At 48.3% G+C, this 20,398-nt stretch overlaps 1 protein-coding gene across 1 annotated transcript; it reads left to right on the top strand.

Moving 5' to 3' along the window:
• The first annotated feature begins 8,735 nt into the window (after positions 1-8,735).
• ZNF648 (zinc finger protein 648) lies at positions 8,736-10,711 on the top strand. Its single transcript, XM_027564092.1, has one exon. It carries the CDS (start codon positions 8,778-8,780, stop codon positions 10,470-10,472), a length of 1,695 nt encoding a protein of 564 aa, XP_027419893.1. The 5' UTR covers positions 8,736-8,777; the 3' UTR covers positions 10,473-10,711.
• The last annotated feature ends 9,687 nt before the right edge of the window (positions 10,712-20,398 follow it).

The raw sequence follows: 20,398 nt of genomic DNA, 5'->3' as shown, positions 1-20,398 counted from the left end.
GTGGCCCTCGAATCACCATATTTAACCAGATCCCTGTTTATCTTACGCAGAGCAAGACTTACGCCAAGCATGTTTTTCAAATGTTCTGACCAGGAATCAAAGCAAACCCAACTAACAAATACAGTTTTCATTACAACTCCACACATATGTCTGCATATAAAAGTAAAAAAAAATAGTACTTGCAATTAAACTTTTATTATGTGTAAGACACTCTGATCCATTCTACTCTGTTCAAACAGAAGTGTCGGTTATGGTTCATGAAAGTGATTTCTTGTCCTATTCACAAATTGAGTCCTACAGTTTGAAAACTCCAGCCAGAGTTGTGCCCAACACATGTTTGATGAATGAATAAGTGAAAGATGGAATACTTAAATGCATCCTTGTATCTCAACAGCTGGAAAGCAGCAGGCTGCATGAGATCATTTCTAACATCTCTTCATTTAAAATTCTGAGTCCTAATGCCTCCCCCCACCCAGTTTTCAACAGCTTCATCACACCTAGGGCTCTAGTAATCTTTAGTTAAAAGGATCTCCAATGATGGAAGAGTTTAGAGGGTTCTGTTTCAGTTTCTTCATTAACTACAGATACGCAGTGTCTTCCAACCTCCCCAGACCAGCCAGAAGGACCAGCAGAGGCAGCAGGTAAGTGTATAGAACAGGAGACTCCCAGGAATTGTGTTTGTGGTGTTCTTTCTTTGTCTTCTACGAGGTCCCAAAGCCGAGTAAATGAGGAAGAATCTGTAGCCTGGAAGGGGGTGCCATTCTCAGGGCCAAGGAAATCTTCTGTTGTGTCAGTAGAGTGAGTGAGTGAGTGTTTGACCTTCACCATGAACTTCAGAGATTCCCATCCTGTTGCCTGTAGCTTATCCTCCGGAGGTGGGGACCAGGGGCTTCAGTAGTCATCTGGGAGGGTAACTACAGCTCAATGTGGGCCTCGAGGAGCTAAGAGGGGGGTGGTCTGCTTGAAGCTCACCCAAGGGACTCTGGTGATCACTCTAGCTCTAGTTCATACATAGGGGAGGCCTTGGGCCTGCTCAGGAGAGGGTTCTGATGGAGACTAGAGGTGGAGTTCTCTGTTGTTTGGACTGCAAGTACCTCTCTCCTGAAATCATTCATATATTACTATCGATCATTAGGGCTTCCCTGGTGGCTCAGACGGTAAAGAATCTGCCTGCAATATGGGAGTCCTGGGTTCAATCCCTGGGTTGGGAAGATCCCCTGGAGAAGGGAAAGGCTACCCACTCCAGTATTCTTGCCTGGAAAATCCCATGGACAGAGGAACCTGGTGAGCTGCAGTCCATGGGATCGCAAAGACTCCGACATGACTGAGTAACTAACACACACACACATTGGCTATTATGGATTGAGTGCTTGCCTATCGTTTGCACTGTGCAAAGTACATCACCTCACTTAAACCCCGTAACAACCCTGGAAGGTACACACTATCATTAACCATAATTTACAGAAAGAAACTGAGGCCCAGAAAGGTTAAGTAACTTGCCCACAGTCACACAGCAAGTGGGGGAAACAGGATGGTTGGAGTTATCACCATGTTCTGACATCCTGTCTAGAACACAAACCTCCCAGTCCTGGCATCGATTGCCACGTGTGTGAAGTGTAATACACAATGAAAAGCCCTGATATCACTGCTCTGGGAGTATCACTGGCCTTGAGAAGATCTCCTTGGCTGGCCTCTGAGTGGGAACGCTTTGAGGCAAGGAGACCAGAGTAGGAAAGAGAAGACGGTGCTCTTCTGGTGCCAGAGTAACAAAGGACAAGCATTCTGGAAGGACGGGCACGGGGGAAAGACATCAGCAAGGTCCCATCAGCTCTAGGCTAAAAATAACAATTTATTTAAAAACCACTACATTGGGCTAAATACTTCAAAAATATTGTTTCATGAAATTTTCATAACAACCTTATAACAAAGGTTGTAATTAATTCTTATTCCCATTCTATAGACAGAGGGCCTGAGGCTCAGGGAAGTTAAGGATCAAACAAGTCAAGGTCATCAAACAAATAGACCTGGGATTCAAAGCCAGGTCTGTCCAACCCGAGGCTGTGTTCCAAGTTCCTGTTCCACTCACAATTCTGCTTGCCACATGTGTTCTATTACCTAGTAAAGTTTGATGCCTGCGAAGAAAACAACAAATATTTGAAGTCTCTCCCATGCTAGGGCCACTTAAGTGGCTCCATTAATCTTCCTCAAGGATGACACAGGCCTTGGGCAAGAAAGCAGGCTGGATGGTTGATTTCTCATCCAGAGTTCCCACTGTTGGAGAGCAGCTCAGCTAGATCACCATGCTGACAGCTAAAAGCAGAGCAAGGCGGGGTCGGTGGGCGGGGATTGGGGGAGCTGCATGGGTGGGGGTCCCAGAGCCTCCTCAGTGGAACTGGGCAGTTTCTCAGGGTCTCAGAATCACAGTCAGACCCAATGTCCAGGCTCAGCCATGGTTCATGAACTCAGCGGGGTGCCCACGCGTTCTCCAGGATGGAACGCCAGTCTGTTCCATTGTCCACTTAAGTCACTCAGCCCAGCCGGTCCAGTCTGTGCGGTTCACAGGCACCACTGAGCTCCGGCATCTTGCCTGGCAGGAGCCAGTGCCCTTCCATACAGGCTTCTCTCAATCTCTCTTTTCTCCCCTTCCCAAACAGTCAAGGGGATCCCTGTTTTCACCACTGCCAGTCAGGAGATCTCAAAGGGAATGCCTGATTTTGAAGGCAGACTTGCAAGTAATAACAAACAAAAACAACACCTCCCTTGTCTCCATACCTAAGGGACTGGGCAGAATGATAGAGATTCCAAAAGCTCTAAAAAGAAGGAAAAAGATGGGGCCTTCCCGTCAGCCCTCATGCCTAGTGGTACTCAGAGTGACTGTTGGGGAGATTCAATAGGAGTGACTGTGTTTGTGCTGTCGAAAAGGTCCTTGTGCCCTCGGGTCCGAGCAGGCTGACCAGGGCTGAGCGAGACCTGGGATTCCGTTCTGAGGCCGGCTCAGCTCCCTGCTTGCAGCTCCTGAGGATGGAGAAGTTCCACACACAGTAAAGGTGCAAAATGGGATGTCAGAGGGGGCCCAGGGGACCTCTCAGGGAGATGACTTGGGAAAAAGGCCTCCTGTTACGTCTTGCTGTTGTGAGTATCCGGGCCGCTTATCCCATTTCTCAATCATGGAGTGGCCTGGCCCACAGTGCGGTGGCCACATCAGGGTGTTTTGAAAACCAAGGAGGAGGCAATGTGGGCGAGTTAACATGAAAGTCCCATGGCCTGTGGGCTTTTGTTCTACAGTCAGTCGCTGGGTTTCTAGAAATAAAGCATGATGAGAGACAAGCTATGCCAGCTGGACAATAATGAGTTGGGCCTTTAGGGGACCCCTTGTCTCCTTGGGGAGCTGTTCTGAGGGCAAAGAAGGTCTTCTTCCTCTGGGGGTGGGGGTGCACTGCAGGGACCACACACACACAGAGTCATGCAGCCTTGGGTGGACGGACTGAGGGTTTCCAGGAGGAAGGGAGGGTGGAGCTAGACCAAGGCCAAACATGCAGGCTCTGCGGTGACCGTGTCTGGGCAGTCTGTGGTTAAAGTCCGAGACCCTGGGACCTTGGAACGGGAGCTGCACTCAGTAGTGGTCATGGGGCTCTGCACCTGGAAAAGGCACTAGGCTGTCTGTGTCTTGCACACTCAGCCTGTGGGCCAGAGAGTAACACTGACCATAGCAGGCACTCCCTGGAACGCGGCGAGGATGGGTGGAGGCACTGCACACGGTGGCCACGTAGCGTGGTCCTGAGGAAGAGCTCTGTGCGTGGGCACCAGCGCTGTGGCACTGGGAGTGGGGAGGGACACACGCACCCCCTCCCCAGCTCCGGCTCTGACCTCCGCCGGCCCCTCTGAGGACTCTAGTCACTTTTCTGCCAAAGGGACCTGAAGGGCAACCTGTATGATAGGGTCGCTTGGGAAATTTTGAACAACAGTGTTGGGGTGTGGATTGGTGGCAACGCCATCAGATAAGTTGCCATGGGAGATATTTTAAGCATCAACTCTTCCTATCCTGCCCCCTTGCCCCTCAACACCAATGATTCTTATCCTTTTTTTGGACCACAGCCCCTTCAGGAAATGGGTCCTTTTGCCCAAACAGTGTACATCCACATATCTGTAGCATTCTGCACTTTACTTCAGGGATGTGTGGATTAGAAGCCTTGTTCCGGACTTGCAGGCTCAAAGACTTAGAAGCTTCCCTGCTGCCTGGCTTCCCCCTCTGAGGCCACACCCACAATACTCCAAGGGGCAGAGGGACCTGCTTCTCTCTATCCCATTCTGAAGTTTACTGTTCAGAAAAATGTGTCAGGTGTCACTATCCCTCTCAAGGCCCTGGACATACAAAAGGAACCCCATGAGCCACATGTTCCCCAGAAACAAGGATATCAATAATAACAAGGAGGGCAGCTGACTTCGCTGGGCACTTAACTATGTTCCGGACACGGTGCTAAGCTCTTTATGTGCATGATCTCATTTAACCTTCCCAAGACCCCTGTGATGAGGATGCTGCCACGATCCCCATTTTACAGATATGAAGCTAAGGCACAGAGAGGTCAAGTAACTTGTCCAAGGTCACACAGGGCGTGAGTTAAGGTTCAAATGCACCAGAACCCTGAGTGTATTTTTGGCCACCTGGGGACATCACATTCTATCCCCTATTTTAGTGTCCTGAGCACTCACCCTAATAAAGGCACCCTAGACTTGAGTGGGTACCAATTCTAGACATACTGAGTCTCAACCCTGGGCCAATTTGCTCTGCAAAATGAACCTGCCTGGACAGCAATGCTGAAAGATGGTGAGACAGGCCTGGTTTGTGCATGAATTAGGAAAGAAAATTATCTTCCTGTACCTCACCCCTAGCTAAATGGTCACGGGCATCTTTGAGCCAATGATAACTACAAAACATTCCGGAAATACCCCTGTTCAAACCATAGTGCTGCAAAAGGTGGGTACGAGAATGGGGGAGGTAGGGGTACAGACCAAATACCCGGTCCTGCCTCCCAGGAAGAAAAAACACGCTTCCTCATGAAGCTCACAGTGCGACCAGAGGCTCAAGGACATATCGGGGCAGGATGGAAAAATGGAGTGCTTGCTGTAGTGGAAGAAGGGGTGAGAGTGCACAGAAGGGACAGGGCCACCTGCAGGACTGAGTAACCTTCCTGAGGGCGGGAGGAAAGGAGAGAGCGAGGAAGACTGGAGGGGAGGCGGGCTCAGAGGAAGCAGCCGGAATTGGTTCAGGCTGTGAGACAGGGCAGCCCCCCTGGACTTCCCAGGCTGCCCTCTGGGCTGCAGGCAGGAAGGCTGAGTGTCTTACACCAGCCCCACCTCCCGAAGCTCTCTCCGCAGCTGCTGGACTGGACACAAAAGTGTGAGGGACCGAGACACCGTCTCCGCTGATTCGTACCCAGCTCTGCTCCCTGTTGCCAAGAAGCCACACAGAGCAGAGAAGCTGGGCTGGGGGCCTCCTTGGCTGTCTGCATTGCCCAGGTAAGTGAGTATTCATGTGTGAGCCAGAATTGAGCCAGGTCTGAAGGTGGTGGGAAGGGGAGAAGAAGGGAGGTGGTTGCCCTGGAGTGCACTGGGTACCATCTATGCAAGGAAAGAGGGGGCTGGGGCCAGGAGCTGGAGCAAGCCGTGAGGCCAGGTTTCTGCAATGCATCACATCCACGGGTGAATTGGGTGTGCTGGAGCTGCACCTGGACAGTAAGTGTGGAGGAAGGTCCAGGAAAGGACTGCATGCTGCCTGCCTCTGGGGTCAGCGCATCTGGAAAGCAGAGGGGCTAGCCGCACCGTGGCATCAGGGTTCCTCTTCCAGACCGGGAATATTCGTGTCAACTTGGCCAAAAAACCCCCTCCTGAGCCCCTGCCTTCCTCTCGGTCTTCTTGGTGGTCAAGAGAGCACCTTTGGCCACTTCAGGAAGAAGTGAGCAGGGGACGTGGCTGCAGATAGGGGAGGAGTTTCCCATTTGGAAGGCAGCCCCCTGTCAGCGATGAGCTAGCAGAGGGCTGGGTGCCACCCTGAGGAGGCTCACTTCTGGCCTGAAGGACGGGGATGAGACGTGTGTTGTGTAGAAATGGGGACACGTGCCAGAGGAAGGGTGGGGAGTAGGTGGGATGTGGTCTGTGAAACACTCCCCATGAACCTGCATGGCACGTTGTCCCACAGAAAGAAAGAATCTGCTTCACTCAAATCCAGCACTTTCTTGCCGTCTGACTGGTAGACCACAGTCTGGATCAGGCATGCTGGCCAGTGCTGTGTTCCTCTACATACACACACACACACAGGCACAGCTACTCTCTAAGAACCACTGAAAATACATCCAACCTGGTTTCCTGCCAAGAGGTATGTCAGCTCAACTCTAACACATTACAGGGACAGAGCAGGATGGTCAGAGGGAGGCAGTGGCCCCTGGGCTTCGGGCACAAAGGGACAGGAGAGGCTGGACCCCAGTCATCACTGCCTTGTGTCCTCCCTTCATCTATGGCTTCTGTGTCCAAGGAGAGAGTGAGGATTCCTCCTCTTTGCTGCACCTCCACACATTTTCACAGTACCTGGGCTTATGATCAGGCAAAAGCTGGGAGAAGGGCAGCTTGATGGCACAGGGGCTAATAAATCAGGACATGACCTTACTGTGTGAACCTCGAGCACCAAACTGCGAGGATCGTCCACCTAGACACCTCCCAGAGGAGTGAGCAGCTCGAGTAACAATGCCCCAGTCACTGAGTGCCAGCCGCGTGTGTGCAGGAGCATCCCACGGAGTATACAGTAGGGGCAGTATCTCCATCCTGCAGATGAAGAGGACCAGGCTCAGAGATGTTTGTTGATACAGGCATATGATTTTAACCATTTGCTCCACATCTGTCCAACGAATGAATCTGTGTTGCTGAGCAAAGATGGAACGCCTCCACCCTGAAGAGGAGTGCAGAGCCGATCCCTCTGAGAGGTGGTGGAAGGTGGGCGGAGGAGAAGCGCAGCAGCTTTCGGAAAGTAAACACTCAATGACTCATACTCCTGACCGCCCCGGGCAACAGTCTCTGTAGCGGGCAATCTGGCCTCTCTCTCCTGCCGAGGGCAATCTGGGTCAACAGGGGCAGGGAGGAGCCCAGCCACGAGGCCCCATAGCCAAGGTGCCTTGGCCCAGTAAACACAAGGGGCTTTGATGCCTCAGAAAGCAGTGGCTCTCCCCCTAGGATGCTGTGGCCATTCTTGGGCAGGGCCCGGCCTCTAGGCAGGGCCTTCGTGGGGAGGCCACATCTGGGAGCCAGGACAACTCCTTGAAGGCAGAAACCCCAGGGCTGCTGCCTATGAGTTGTGTGACCTTAGGCAGGTGAGTAATCTCTTGAAGCCTCAGTTTTCTGGTCTATGAAATGGAAAGGTTACTCTAACAGTAACAGTGTCTATATTAAAGGTTGCTGGGAGGAATAAAGAAAGTCAGGCTTGTGAAGTATGCAGCACACTGTCTGGCTCGTAACATTTGCCCAGAAAATGGAACTGGTAGTACTACTGATCTCTGGGATTCTCAGAAGCTTCCCTCCAGACCAAACTCAGTTAGAGTTAGAAATTGCTTGGGTTAGAAATTGCTCCTCCCCCTCACTCCCTACCCCAGCCCCACAGAGACCCTCAGTAGCCTGCCTCTCACTCAGGCAACCCCTGTAAAACTCATACAAACAATCCTTATTAGCCAACCTCAGCAGGTCTCTGTGTCTTCAAGCTAAAATAAAATCAATCGGAAAATGCATCTCAAAGGCTCCCTTGTCGTGCCTTGCTGTCAAAACCCTAAGTCTACACTTTTCAAGTTGGGGTATAGGCACCCCTGGGATATATGGGGGTATGCCAGGAATCCATGAGGCCACAGGCTAAATATAACACACTGGGGGAAAGTTAAAACATTTAAACCAAAACTAACTTAAAACACTCTTTTCAAGTTAAAATAAACAGGACATAGAATGTACATTCCCATGAATGTTTAAGATGAAGCAGTATTTCGGGGGTAGTTCAAGCTTTCAGTGGGCACCCCTTTCTCCCTGGTTGGATGTGTTTTACCCTGCCCACCAGCAAGGGGTGCTTTGCTACAAAGGCCTGAGAAGCCCCACTTAAGCAGGGAGGGGCAGCTGGGTTTCTTCTTGGGAACACCGTAGTGTCTTCCTGACTCACCCCCATGCTCCCAGGAGCTGGTCCGTGTCCTTGGAAGAGGTGGCCCACACAGCCCAGTGTGTGGGAGGCAGCCTCGCTGCCACCATCAAAACACGGCAGGCTTGCTCTCCTGGCAGGAACAGCAAGAGCCAGCCTGGTTTCCAGCTTCCCGGCTGCGCCGAAGGTGTAAGAGGTCCAAGGACAACCAGACCTTGCTTTCTGCCCTTCGTCTATTCTTCCTCAGCTCACAGAGAACCCACCCGGCTAGCAGTTGGTGTTTGAGCCCCAGGGTGGGACAGAGCACAGATGCTACTCAGCAAATGCTCACACTGGCCATCCTGACAGCACTGTCTCCTGGGGCTTCCAGCAAGGGGGACCTCCACAGGACTAAGGGCGACTGGGGAGTTTTCACAGGTTCCAGGTCCTCCTTCACCTGTGAGGGACCAACAGTGGCTGGTGTGGCTGCCAGCTGCATACAGACCTGTAGTGAGAACTCAGTTCCTGTGGCTGTGAAGGTGACGAAGTCTGTTCTTTGGGATCTTCCTTTTTGCAGGTTTCCTGAGCCAAGTGAAGGTCTGTCTTGGAGAAGCAAGAGTAGAAGGGCCTGCACGTAATGGCACAGGGGGACCCCCAGGATGGGTGGGGAGATGCATCTCCCCTCTGCAGCTTGACTGGGGAGGCTTATGACCCCGGGATGCTGAGCGTCAACTTGGAGAGTGAGGATGAGGCTCCTGGAAAGGCAGGAGACCAAGGGGCCACTGGTGACCCTGATCAGCAGGCCCGACCAAGGGGCAGCTCCCAAGTGACCGAGGACAATCCTGACTTGCTCTGGAAGCATCCAGCCTGCAGGAAGGAAGAGAAATTCTCTGACTCCTTTAGTGCCGCAGGCGTGGGGAAGAAACCCATGGCACCACTGCGGAAGAAGGCCAGTTGGGAAAGAGATGCGTCAAAGATCACCCCAACCGAGGCCTCCCCCAGAGCAAGCGTGACTCCCAGTGCCCTCCCCAGGGGCCTCGCGCGCAAGTGGTTCGGGGAGACGCAACCTCCTAGGGCCTCATTACCTGCTGGTGATGAGGCAGACTCAAGGGCAAATCTGGACGCCACCCTCGGGGTCCCATCCAACTTCCTTGGTTCTGCAAGGTACTTCCGTGCACAGAAGGATGGAGACAAGTCCCCAGACAACTCCTCTGCGGGGGCGTGTGTCCCCAAAGCAGGGGGCAGTTGGGACCTCTCCACGCAAGAGACACACACACCAGCCCAGGAGTCGGCTACCCAGGCCTGCCTGGCAGTGGAGGAGGCTCTGGCCAAAGCGCGGAAGGGCTCTAAGGACCCGAACCCGGCGGGCTCCGGGGAGGGCAGGCAGGGCGAGGCACGTCCCTACAAGTGCCTGCGGGGCGGGAGGGCCGTCCAGAAGTCGCTGGGCGCTAAGCCTTACGCGTGCGAGCTGTGCGGGAAGGCGTACTCCCACCGGGCCACGCTCCAGCAGCACCAGCGCCTGCACACAGGCGAGCGGCCCTACCAGTGCCCCTTCTGCGACAAGACCTACACCTGGTCCTCCGATCACCGCAAGCACATCCGCACGCACACGGGCGAGAAACCCTACCCGTGCCCGGACTGCGGGAAGGCCTTCGTGCGCTCCTCGGACCTGCGCAAACACCAGCGCAACATGCACAGCAACGACAAGCCCTTCCCGTGCGCCGAGTGCGGCCTGACCTTCAACAAGCCGCTGTCGCTGCTGCGCCACCAGCGCACGCACCTGGGCGAGAAGCCCTTCCGCTGCCCCACCTGCGACAGGGAGTTCGCAGTGGCCAGCCGGATGATGGAGCACCAGCGCGTGCACTCGGGCGAGCGGCCCTTCCCCTGCCCAACCTGCGGCAAGTGCTTCACCAAATCCTCCAACCTGCTGGAGCACCAGACGCTGCACACCGGCCAGAGGCCCTTCAAGTGCGCCGACTGCGGCGTGGCCTTCGCGCAGCCCTCGCGCCTGGCGCGCCACCAGCGCATCCACACCGGCGAGCGGCCCTTTCCTTGCGCGCAGTGCGGCCAGGCCTTCGCGCGCTCCTCCACCCTGAAGCGGCACCAACAGATCCACTCCGGGGAGAAGGGCTTCCTCTGCGCCGAGTGTGGCCGGGCCTTCCGCGTGGCCTCGGAGCTGGCCCAGCACATTCGGGTGCACAACGGCGAGAGGCCCTACCAGTGCGCGGACTGCGGCCAGGCCTTCACCCGGTCCAATCACCTCCGACGACACCAAGCCAAGCACCACAGCTGCAAGAAGGAGCCCACCACCCCGTCCTCCGACGACGAGTGAGGGCACCCTCGGCTGGCCCTCAGGGAAGGTGAAGAAGACACAGCCGACCTCGGATGCGGTGACAAAAAAGATTAGCCGCCTCCTGCCCTCAAAACCATCTGCAAATACCGAGAAAGCATCAGGGCTGATCCTCTCTAGAGAAAGGTCCTTTTCTGTTTTAACGTGAATAAAGAAATCCCCAGAAGCTTGGTCTCCTTGAGGGAATCCTCCAAAGCGAAAGTTAATCGAAGTTAATCGAAGAGCTTTGTATAATAAAGTTTTATTAAAGTATAAAGGAGACAGAGAAAGCTTCTGACATAGGCATCAGAAGGGGGGCAGAAAGAGTACCCCCTTGCTAGTGTTAGCAGTGGAGTTATACACTCTCCAATGAATCAAAAGAACGTCTGGAGGTTGTAAAGACCTCACTAGACCTACTCCCATAATTTACATTTTAAGGTAACAGGATTAGCCAGGAGGTTTAATCCAGAGACTGTCCTCAGTCAGGATACATTATTGTTATATAATCCTAAGGAATGTAGAGGGAAAAAAAGTTTGTCCTTTCTTCCTCCTTGAGAATTCCAGACCCCTCTCTTGTTAGGGACCCCTAGACTTCTTATCAACCTGCCTAGGAAATGACTCTCTCAAAACCCCACCAGATGGCTCAGCCTTTCAGTTTCCTGACAGATGACTTTACCCTGGGCAATGTCTTTATGAGTTGTGGCTTTGAATTAGAGAAGGCCTTTATCTTAGAGGGGCTTCCCTGGTGGCTCAGACTGTAAAGAATCTGCCCACAATGCAGGAGACCTGGTTCCATCCCGGGGTCCCCAAGATCCCCTGGAGAAAGGAATGGCAACCCACTCCAGTGTTCTTGCCTGGAGAATCCCATGAACAGAGGAGCCTGGCGGGTTGCAATCCATGGGGTCTCAAACAGTTGGACATGACTGAGCAACTAAAACATACTCTTTATCTTAGAGAGAGGGGTGTTTATGTTCTGTTTTGTTGTTATTCAGTGGCTAAGTTGTGTCATGCTCTTTGCATCCCATGGACTGCAGCAGGCAAGGCCTCCCCGTCCCTCACTATCTCCCCAGAGTTTGCCCAAGTTTATGTCCATTGAATCAGTGATGCTTTCCAATCTTCTTATCCTCTGCTGCCCTCTTCTCCTTTTGCCTTCAATGTCCTATGTTTAGGGACCAGTTATCCTAGAAATCCACAACAGCCTTAGCATCTGGAAAAGAAGTCTATGCTCTCACAGTGGAGCTTAGTACCTGGAGCTAACCCCCAAGTCTCACCCACAAAATTCACACGTGCCTCCTCTCTGGACACCTCTCTTCTTGTTTCCACCCTGGGAGCTTCAGTTACATTTACAGAGGAATCTGCCCATTTATAGCGATATATACAAAATTTCTCCATATGAGCCTGCCCACGGTTCAGGGAAACTTTAAGGTTCATTTAAACTTATTGGGTCATGAGTTCCAATTTGAAGTAAATAAAATAAAGCACCCCTTGCCCAAATGCCAATCAGCTTGTGTTTCACCATAATTAAAACCAGGTTTGAAAACCTACCTGACTCACAGCTGTTCTCTAACAAGGTTAGAGTCATGTAAATTGAAATTTACATGACTAACAGCCAATCTTGAAGATTACTGACCCATTGATTTTGGCATAGTAGTTAGTTCTGGACCTCAACTGGGAGGAATCCATGACGTCACAGAGTTCGTTGATGCATGGGGGCCGATAACACTTCTGATCTTGCCAAAGTTAAAGACACTCCGCAGAAAAGGTAGTGTACTCTCCTTTTGAGGACATTTTTAGTATATTTCTAAAATCACCCCCAAAGCCTGCCAAATCTGAATTTCTCTTGTCCTTCACTTGATTTGGACCCAGGAGTGACTGCTAAATGGTCTTCTCATGCTTGACAGATGGGGGCCAAGTAGAAGTGACATATGTCGTCAGACCTTGTTTGAAAAAGGTATCTTAGAGCTCTGACTGTATGCCTGGAGGTTTTGTGCGTGGATTCCCTTAGGTACATCTGCATGTCCAAACGACAGAGTTAGCTGGTTCTGGGTCTGGACGAAAGCTGGTGATTGGGTTCCTAGTCCGTCTCCATATTTACCAGTGATATGATCTTGAATTCAGCCTCTGTGTCTGAAATGGCAAAATAGAAATGATAATAATGGGGTAACAAAAGTGAACTTCATACTCCCAGGAGAAGGATGCAAAAGGGTTAGACTGGTAGAGAAGTCATAAAAACCAGCCATAACCTGGTGACTATGAACAGAATAGAGTCTAGTGTTTGTTTGTTTGTTTGTTTGTTTCCTGGGTAATCAGTGAAATATTTGAAAACTGAAGTTACTATTTCTTTTCTTTGTATTCTTTTTAAGATGGTTGGTAGTAGTTATTTTCTCCTAATTAAAAATTTTGCTTTGGCCTATAATTTCTTAAGGTGGTTGTTTCCCAAACCAGTTCTTAGAATGGCTGTATAGACATCACCTGGGATGTTTGTTAAATGCACACACTTGCTGAATCCTGGCCTTGAATATTGACACAGGTCTGTAATGCATCTTATAGTCTAATTTATAAAGCTTCCCTGGTGTTCTGGTGCACAGCTCAGTTGGGACCACTACTGGCATAATTAATACATTGGTGATGCTCAAATTTTATTTAGTAAACAGATAATGGAGGAATAAGAAATGGGTGATATGGATGAGAGCATAGTAGAACTAGACTAAACATAGGCACGAACTACTAAAACATCTCCTTACTTGGCCATGGTGGACTCAAACTAGCAAGCAGGTTTCGAAGTGTTCCATAATTTCATTTCTGAGATGAGATGATGCAACAGCTGGGTATGGCTTCCAGATGGTTACACTTTGGGGGAGAGAGTGAGTTAACAGGCCAACTAGACAGGCTTGTTCTTTGTACTTTTGGAGCTCTATACTGAGTTTCTATAGGAGTATATAGTGTACTGAATATTATGTAATATACTGAAGAGAACTTCATTAATCTTCAGTGCCTATTACCTGGGCTACCCTTGCGGGACAGACAGTAAAGAATTTGCCTACTATGCAGGAGATCCGGGTTCAATCCCTGGGTCAGGAGGAACAAAGAAGTCACTTTTTTTTTTTTAAAGGAAAGTTGTCCCAGTCTTTTCTCACATCAGCTGCAGGGGTCACGTTGAGTAGGTATTGTAGGGAGAAGCAATCCTGTGGCCATAGTTACAGGACCATTCCATGGTGCACAGTAGAAGGCAGCAATATGTGGAGAGGATGACAGAAAAATCAACCAGCTGCAAGTTGGCTTGGCACACATCCTGCCCAATAGCCTGTCTTTCCAAATTAGAGGCAGTTGAATCCTCTATTTGCAGAAGAATCAGTGCTAAAATATTGGTTATTCTTGCTCAGATGGCTGCCCTCAAGTGATGTGAGCTATTTTCTAGCTTTCTATATATCCCCTGCACCTCATATCTTATTTCCCTAATATTTAATTTAAAGTTGGAGCAGGGCCCTCTTTGTGATGGAAGAAATTTAAAGCTTCTCCCTAGAATAGCCCCTGTGGCCACCATTTAGTCTGGGAAAGTTAGCTTGGATATGCCTGGTAAAAATGTTCATTTATAAGTTTTCAATTAATAAGAAGTTCTGCTGTATTTACCAGAGTCTACAGCCAACGTGATCCACCTCCTTTGGATAATAATGATAAGAGTTGGCGCTGACTTTTTACTTAGTGTGCCAAGAACTCTTCTGAGTGTTTCTCATGTGTTAACTATTTCATTTTTAAACTAAACCAATTTCCCCATTCTATTCTCAAGATGAAGAAATCAAGAGACAAGAAAATTATATTGCCCAAGATATTATAGCTAGAAAGTAGTATAATAATGATTTGGCATCCTGGCTCCAGAGACTGTGTTCTTAACCACAGAGCTAACTGCTTGCTTCATATAGAGGAATGTCCTGAAATTCTTGATGACATGCATTTTCAAAATGGATGATTATAAAATCAAAAGAAGATAAAGGTTCAAACACAGCATAGCAGAGACCATGGTGTGACTCAGTGAGGAAGACCTGTGAATTACTTAAGAATGGGTCTGGGAGAGCCTGGATTGGCAGCTGTTAATCATTAAGTTCTTGGAAAAGCTGTCAGTAAGCTGGCCAGAGGGAAGGAATTGGGTTTAAGGGAATGATGGTTCCTTGAAGACCTACCATTACTTCATCTCACTGAGGAAAGAAACATTCTGTGCCCTTATTGGACACAGAAAAATACACCAGCAATGAATCTTGGCACTCAACATTTCCACGACATTTAATAAACCAAATGCATGCACATTGAACAGCTATATTACCCCTAATCCAAACACAATAGACCACCCAGGATTTCCAACTAGGCCTTAAAAAATCTCACTTGGAAGGAAGTGTTGTGTAAAGCATCAATTAATTGCTGGAATACTCAAGCAGATGTCATCACTAGCCTCAAAACTAGACTCTGAACTGCAAACTCAATGACCCATGAAAATATTGCCAAAGAGAGAATGACTCAATGTTTCATCAAACCAGGAAAGAGCATCTTTTTAAAGTTGAGAGGGAAGCTCATTTTTGATATGAATTGCCCTCTTTCCATTCTGTATATACCATGCCAGTACGATGAATATTTTTCCAGTATGGCCGGACAGTAATTTTAAATCTTTCTCCCCCTTGTTTTCTCCTTATCAGTCAAATTGGCTCTGAGTTTCACTGTCTCAGGAGTGTCAGGCACTCGGTAGATCGGTTCAGTGAATGAAGGAGTATCTATAAAACATAAGCTGTGATTAGAATTTAAAGAGAAACAGGAGGAAAGCAAGGATATTATCTGATAGTTCAGATGATATCAAGGACAAGTGGGGATAATAGGTTAAATGAGGAGATGCCTGAGCTTTCAGAGTCAATTAGGCTTGTTGACAGGATAGTAATAGCTACCACAGTTTTTAGGGGTCAGACACTACATTCATTATCCCAATTAGTCCTTACCACAATCTGTTATGGGGGACCCTGGAGAAATATCCCCATGTGAGATCTGCAACAGTTTTCCTGCCCAGGAAAGCAGGTGAGATTAACAGAGCTTAGTTATTGTCTGTTACTGTTAAGAAGAGTCACTAAATCACTAGTGTCTGTGTTACCCCTTCCAATAGGTCATATACTCATGACAAGGAGAATGTACAGAATATGTGCCTTTGAGTTTAGAAATCATGCTTGCTTCATTTTTATTTTCCATAACTGTGGCGGTTTAAGAAATACACTCACATAAGTGTCCCTCAACGGGTGAATTGGTAAAGAACGTGTGGTTTATCCATACAATGGAATATTATTTCAGCTACGACAGTGAAGGAAATCCTGCTTTTTTCAACAGCATAGATGGACACGTGGAGAACCTTATGCTAAGTGAGGTAAGTCAGACAGAGAGAGATAAACACTGTATGATATCCTTATATGTGGAATCTAAAAAACTTGAGCTCAAAGAAACAGAGAGTAGAGCAGGGGACTAAGGGAGAATTAAGCCTCTTGATGAGTGTGAAAGAGGAGAGTGAAAAAGTTGGCTTAAAGCTCAACATTCAGAAAACGAAGATCATGGCATCTGGTCCCATCACTTCATGGGAAATAGTTGGGGAAACAGTGGAAACAGTGTCTTTATTTTTTGGGGCTCCAAAATCACTGCAGATGGTGATTACAGCCATGAAATTAAAAGACGCTTGCTCCTTGGAAGGAAAGTTATGACCAACCTAGATAACATGTTCAAAAGCAGAGACATTACTTTGCCAACAAAGGTTTGTCTAGTCAAGGCTATGGTTTTTCCAGTGATCATGTATGAATGTGAGAGTTGGACTGTGAAGAAGGCTGAGTGCCGAAGAATTGATGCTTTTGAACTGTGGTGTTGGAGAAGACTCTTGAGAGTCCCTTGGACTGCAAGGAAATCCAACCAGTCAGACACAACTGAGTAACTGAACTGAACTGAAGGAAGAATTAGAGAGATGTTGGTCAAATGTACAGACTTTCAGCTATAAAATGAATGAGGTCTGAGAATCTAATGTAAAACATGATGACTATAGTTGATAATGTTATGTAGTATAATTGGAATATGCTGAGAGTAGAAATTGAATGTTTTCACCCAAAAGAAAAATAAATATGTGAGGTGAAGTGTAGTGAAAGTCACTTAGTCGTGTCCAACTCTTTGCGAGTCCATGGGCTACACGTGGAATTTGCCAGGTCAGAATACTGGAGTGGATCAGATCAGATCAGATCAGTCACTCAGTCATGTCTGACTCTTTGCGACCCCATGAATCACAGCACGCCAGGCCTCCCTGTCCATCACCAACTCCCGGAGTTCACTCAGACTCACGTCCATCGAGTCAGTGATGCCATCCAGCCATCTCATCCTCTGTCGTCCCCTTCTCCTCTTGCCCCCAATCCCTCCCAGCATCAGAGTCTTTTCCAATGAGTCAACTCTTCGCATGAGGTGGCCAAAGTACTGGAGTTTCAGCTTTAGCATCATTCCTTCCAAAGAAATCCCAGGGCTGATCTCCTTCAGAATGGACTGGTTGGATCTCCTTGCAGTCCAAGGGACTCTCAAGAGTCTTCTCCAACACCACAGTTCAAAAGCATCAATTCTTCGGCACTCAGCCTTCTTCACAGTCCAACTCTCACATCCATACATGACCACAGGAAAAACCATAGCCTTGACTAGACAAACCTTTGTTGGCAAAGTAATGTCTCTGCTTTTGAATATGCTCTCTAGGTTGGTCATAACTTTCCTTCCAAGGAGTAAGTGTCTTTTAATTTCATGGCTGCAATCACCATCTGCAGTGATTTTGGAGCCCAGAAAAATAAAGTCTGACACTGTTTCCACTGTTTCCCCATCTATTTCCCATGAAGTGATGGGACCAGATGCCATGATCTTCATTTTCTGAATGTTGAGCTTTAAGCCACCTTTTTCACTCTCCACTTTCACTTTCATCAAGAGGCTTTTGAGTTCCTCTTCACTTTCTGCCATAAGGGTGGTATCATCTGCATATCTGAGGTTATTGATATTTCTCCCGACAATCTTGATTCCAGCTTGTGTTTCTTCCAGTCCAGCGTTTCTCATGATGTACTCTGCATATAAGTTAAATAAACAGGGTGACATAGCCGTTCCCTTCTCCAGGGGATCTTCACAACCCAGGGATTGAACCCAGGTCTCCCACATTGCAGGCGGATTCTTTACCATCTGAGCCACCAGGGAAGCCCATGTGAGGTGATGTCTATGTTAATTGGATGAAGGGAATCCTTTTACAATGTATGTATATATTAAATCACCACAATGTACAGTGTAAGTATCTTATAATTTTATATGTCAATTATACCTTGATAAAGCTAAAGTTTAAGAAATGAATGTAGAATATTTTACTAAAGAATTTGCCCCCAAGTCTTGGCCATTCCTCCCTTCAAGAAGTTCAGTTCAGTTCAGTTGCTCAGTCGTGTCTGACTCTTTGCAACCCCGTGGACTGCAGCACGCCAGGCCTCCCTGTCCATCACCAACTCCTGGAGTTTACCCAAACTCATATCCATTGAGTTGGTGATGCCATCCAACCATCTCATCCTCTGTCATCTTCTTCTCTTCCTGCCCTCAATCTTTCCCAGCATCAAGGTCTTTTCCAATGAGTCAGCTCTTCGCATCAGGTGGCCAAAGTATTGGAGTTTCAGCTTCAGCTTCAAAGCAGAGGCTAGTATTTCCTCCTTTGTGTGGGGGAGACTCAGTGACTCAGTTCTAGTGAATAGAATAAAGCCGAAATGTTAGTGCACAGTTTCTGAGGCTGCATCACAAAAAGCACTCTGGCTTCTATAGCCCTCTCTCTTCTCTCTCTGTCTCTCCATCTCTCTCTCTCTAGAAGAGCCCATGTGTCCAGGGACAGAACTCTTCTGCTAATAGCTGCATCGATGAGTTAGTAGGGGATCCTCTAGCCCAGTTGAGATAGTTCAGATGACTGCAGACCTCTTTACTGCTTGACTGAAACCTCATGAGAGATCTGAAGTCAAAACCACCTAGCTAAGCAGCTCCCAAATTCCTGACTCTTGGAAACTTTGTGAAATAATCAGTGCTTGTGCTGTTTTAAGATGCTAAGTTTTCTTGGGCAATTTGTCACAAACAATAGATCACAGCAATAAGTCACAAACAATAGAAAACAACTTGCCCCTAGTGAGTAAGAGGGCTGTCACTAGATGTCACCATGAGCCCTGATTTCTGCCCTAAGAAAATGGACAGAGGGGTTGGAAAGCATCTCTATTTCCCGTCATACCTCCCCACAGTGGTCACCGTTAAAGTTGGCAGAAATTCAGCTGGTGTCCATCTCTGTCACAAACTCCACAGCCAAGTGAGCTGTCCTAATTCTAGGGCCGAGCAAGAGAGACCCTCTGGGAAGGGGACAGAGCATGGTGCATGGTATGTGTACACCAGTACTGCGTCTGATGGAGAACGCTGAGAATAATACCCGTTTGCTTGCCCTCCTTTCTGGAATCCTGCAATTCCTAATCCATGGAGATAAATGGATCAGCGCATGGTCTTCCTCAGAACGGGGGGAAAATCTTGAATTCTCTAGAGTGTAGAACACAACTCTATAAAGGAAATATTATTAGTTCCATTTTGCAAATAAGGAAACAAAGGAGTGGGAAGATTAAGCAACACATTCAAGGTCACAGAGGTAGTAAGCACAGAACCAGAAGACCAAGTCAGATCTGTGGAGCTGTCTTGCCTCCACCTTTCAGTGGGCGAGGGTGTGGGAACCAAGGCTTAGCCCCAGGTTTCTCCCTGGGCTTACTGGATACTCAGTGTTCCTTCCACTATAACTGCTGGATCTTACTCCTACTGTCTTTATTTCTTTATTCCTTTCTTTAGTTTTAAAATGTTTTTTATTGCAGTAAAAGTCACATAATATAAAACATACTATTTTAACCGTTTTAAGTGTCCATTTCAGTGGCACTGCGTGCATTCACATTTTGCACAGCTCTCACCATCATCCATCTCTCAATTTTTTCACTTTCCTAAATGGAAATTCTCCCACTTCCCTGCCCTAGGCTTTCTGTAAGTCCCGCAGTGGGCCTTTTCCCATTTCTCTTTCTCACTCCTCACTTTCAAACCCCTATCTCCAATGAATAAGAGGTCAACGAGGAAGGGGAGTTTAATAAGATGATGATGTGGGCACATATGGGCACACTTTCGTTCTTCCTCTCTTTATAAGGACATTATGATGGCATTTAGGGCCCACATGGATAATCCAGGAAATCTCCACATCTCCAAATCCTTAATCACACATGCGAAGATCCTTTTCCCTCAGACGCTAACATCTACGAGCTCCATGTGATACCATTTTTTGTTGTTTAGTTGCTAAGTCATGTCTGACTCTCTTCGCCCCCATAGACTGTAGCCCACCAGGCTCCTCTGTCCATGGTATTTCCCAGGCAGGAATACTGGAGCAGGTTGCCATTTCCTTCTCCAGGGTATCTTCCTGATCCAGGGATCGAACCCACATCTCCTGCATTATCAGGTGGATTCTTTACCACTGAGCTACCTGGGAAGCCCAGTGATATCTTTAGATGGCCGTTATTCAGCTTCCTACACTAATGCACAACAAACCTCTAATGTATCAGATGTCAGAGGTCTTACAACTATGAACTTAACATAGTTTTTTCTTTTGGCCGTGCTGGGTTTTCTTTGCGGCACATGGGCTCTTCGTTGCAGTGAACGGACTCACTAGTTGTGGGGTGCAGGCGTAGTTTCCTGACCAGGAATCAACCCTACATCTCCTGCTATTGGAAGGCAGATTCTTAACCACTCTGCCACCAGGGAAGTTTCCACAACTATGAATATTAAGTCATAAACACTTTTGCATTTAAGATAGCTAAAAGGTCAGCAGACGTATACTTTTCCTATCACTTAAACAAAGAAATTTT

This window comes from Bos indicus x Bos taurus, chromosome 16 (assembly GCF_003369695.1).
Source record: "Bos indicus x Bos taurus breed Angus x Brahman F1 hybrid chromosome 16, Bos_hybrid_MaternalHap_v2.0, whole genome shotgun sequence".
Classification (NCBI taxonomy): Eukaryota; Metazoa; Chordata; class Mammalia; order Artiodactyla; family Bovidae; genus Bos; species Bos indicus x Bos taurus.
This window is presented reverse-complemented; position numbering and strand designations above follow the sequence as displayed.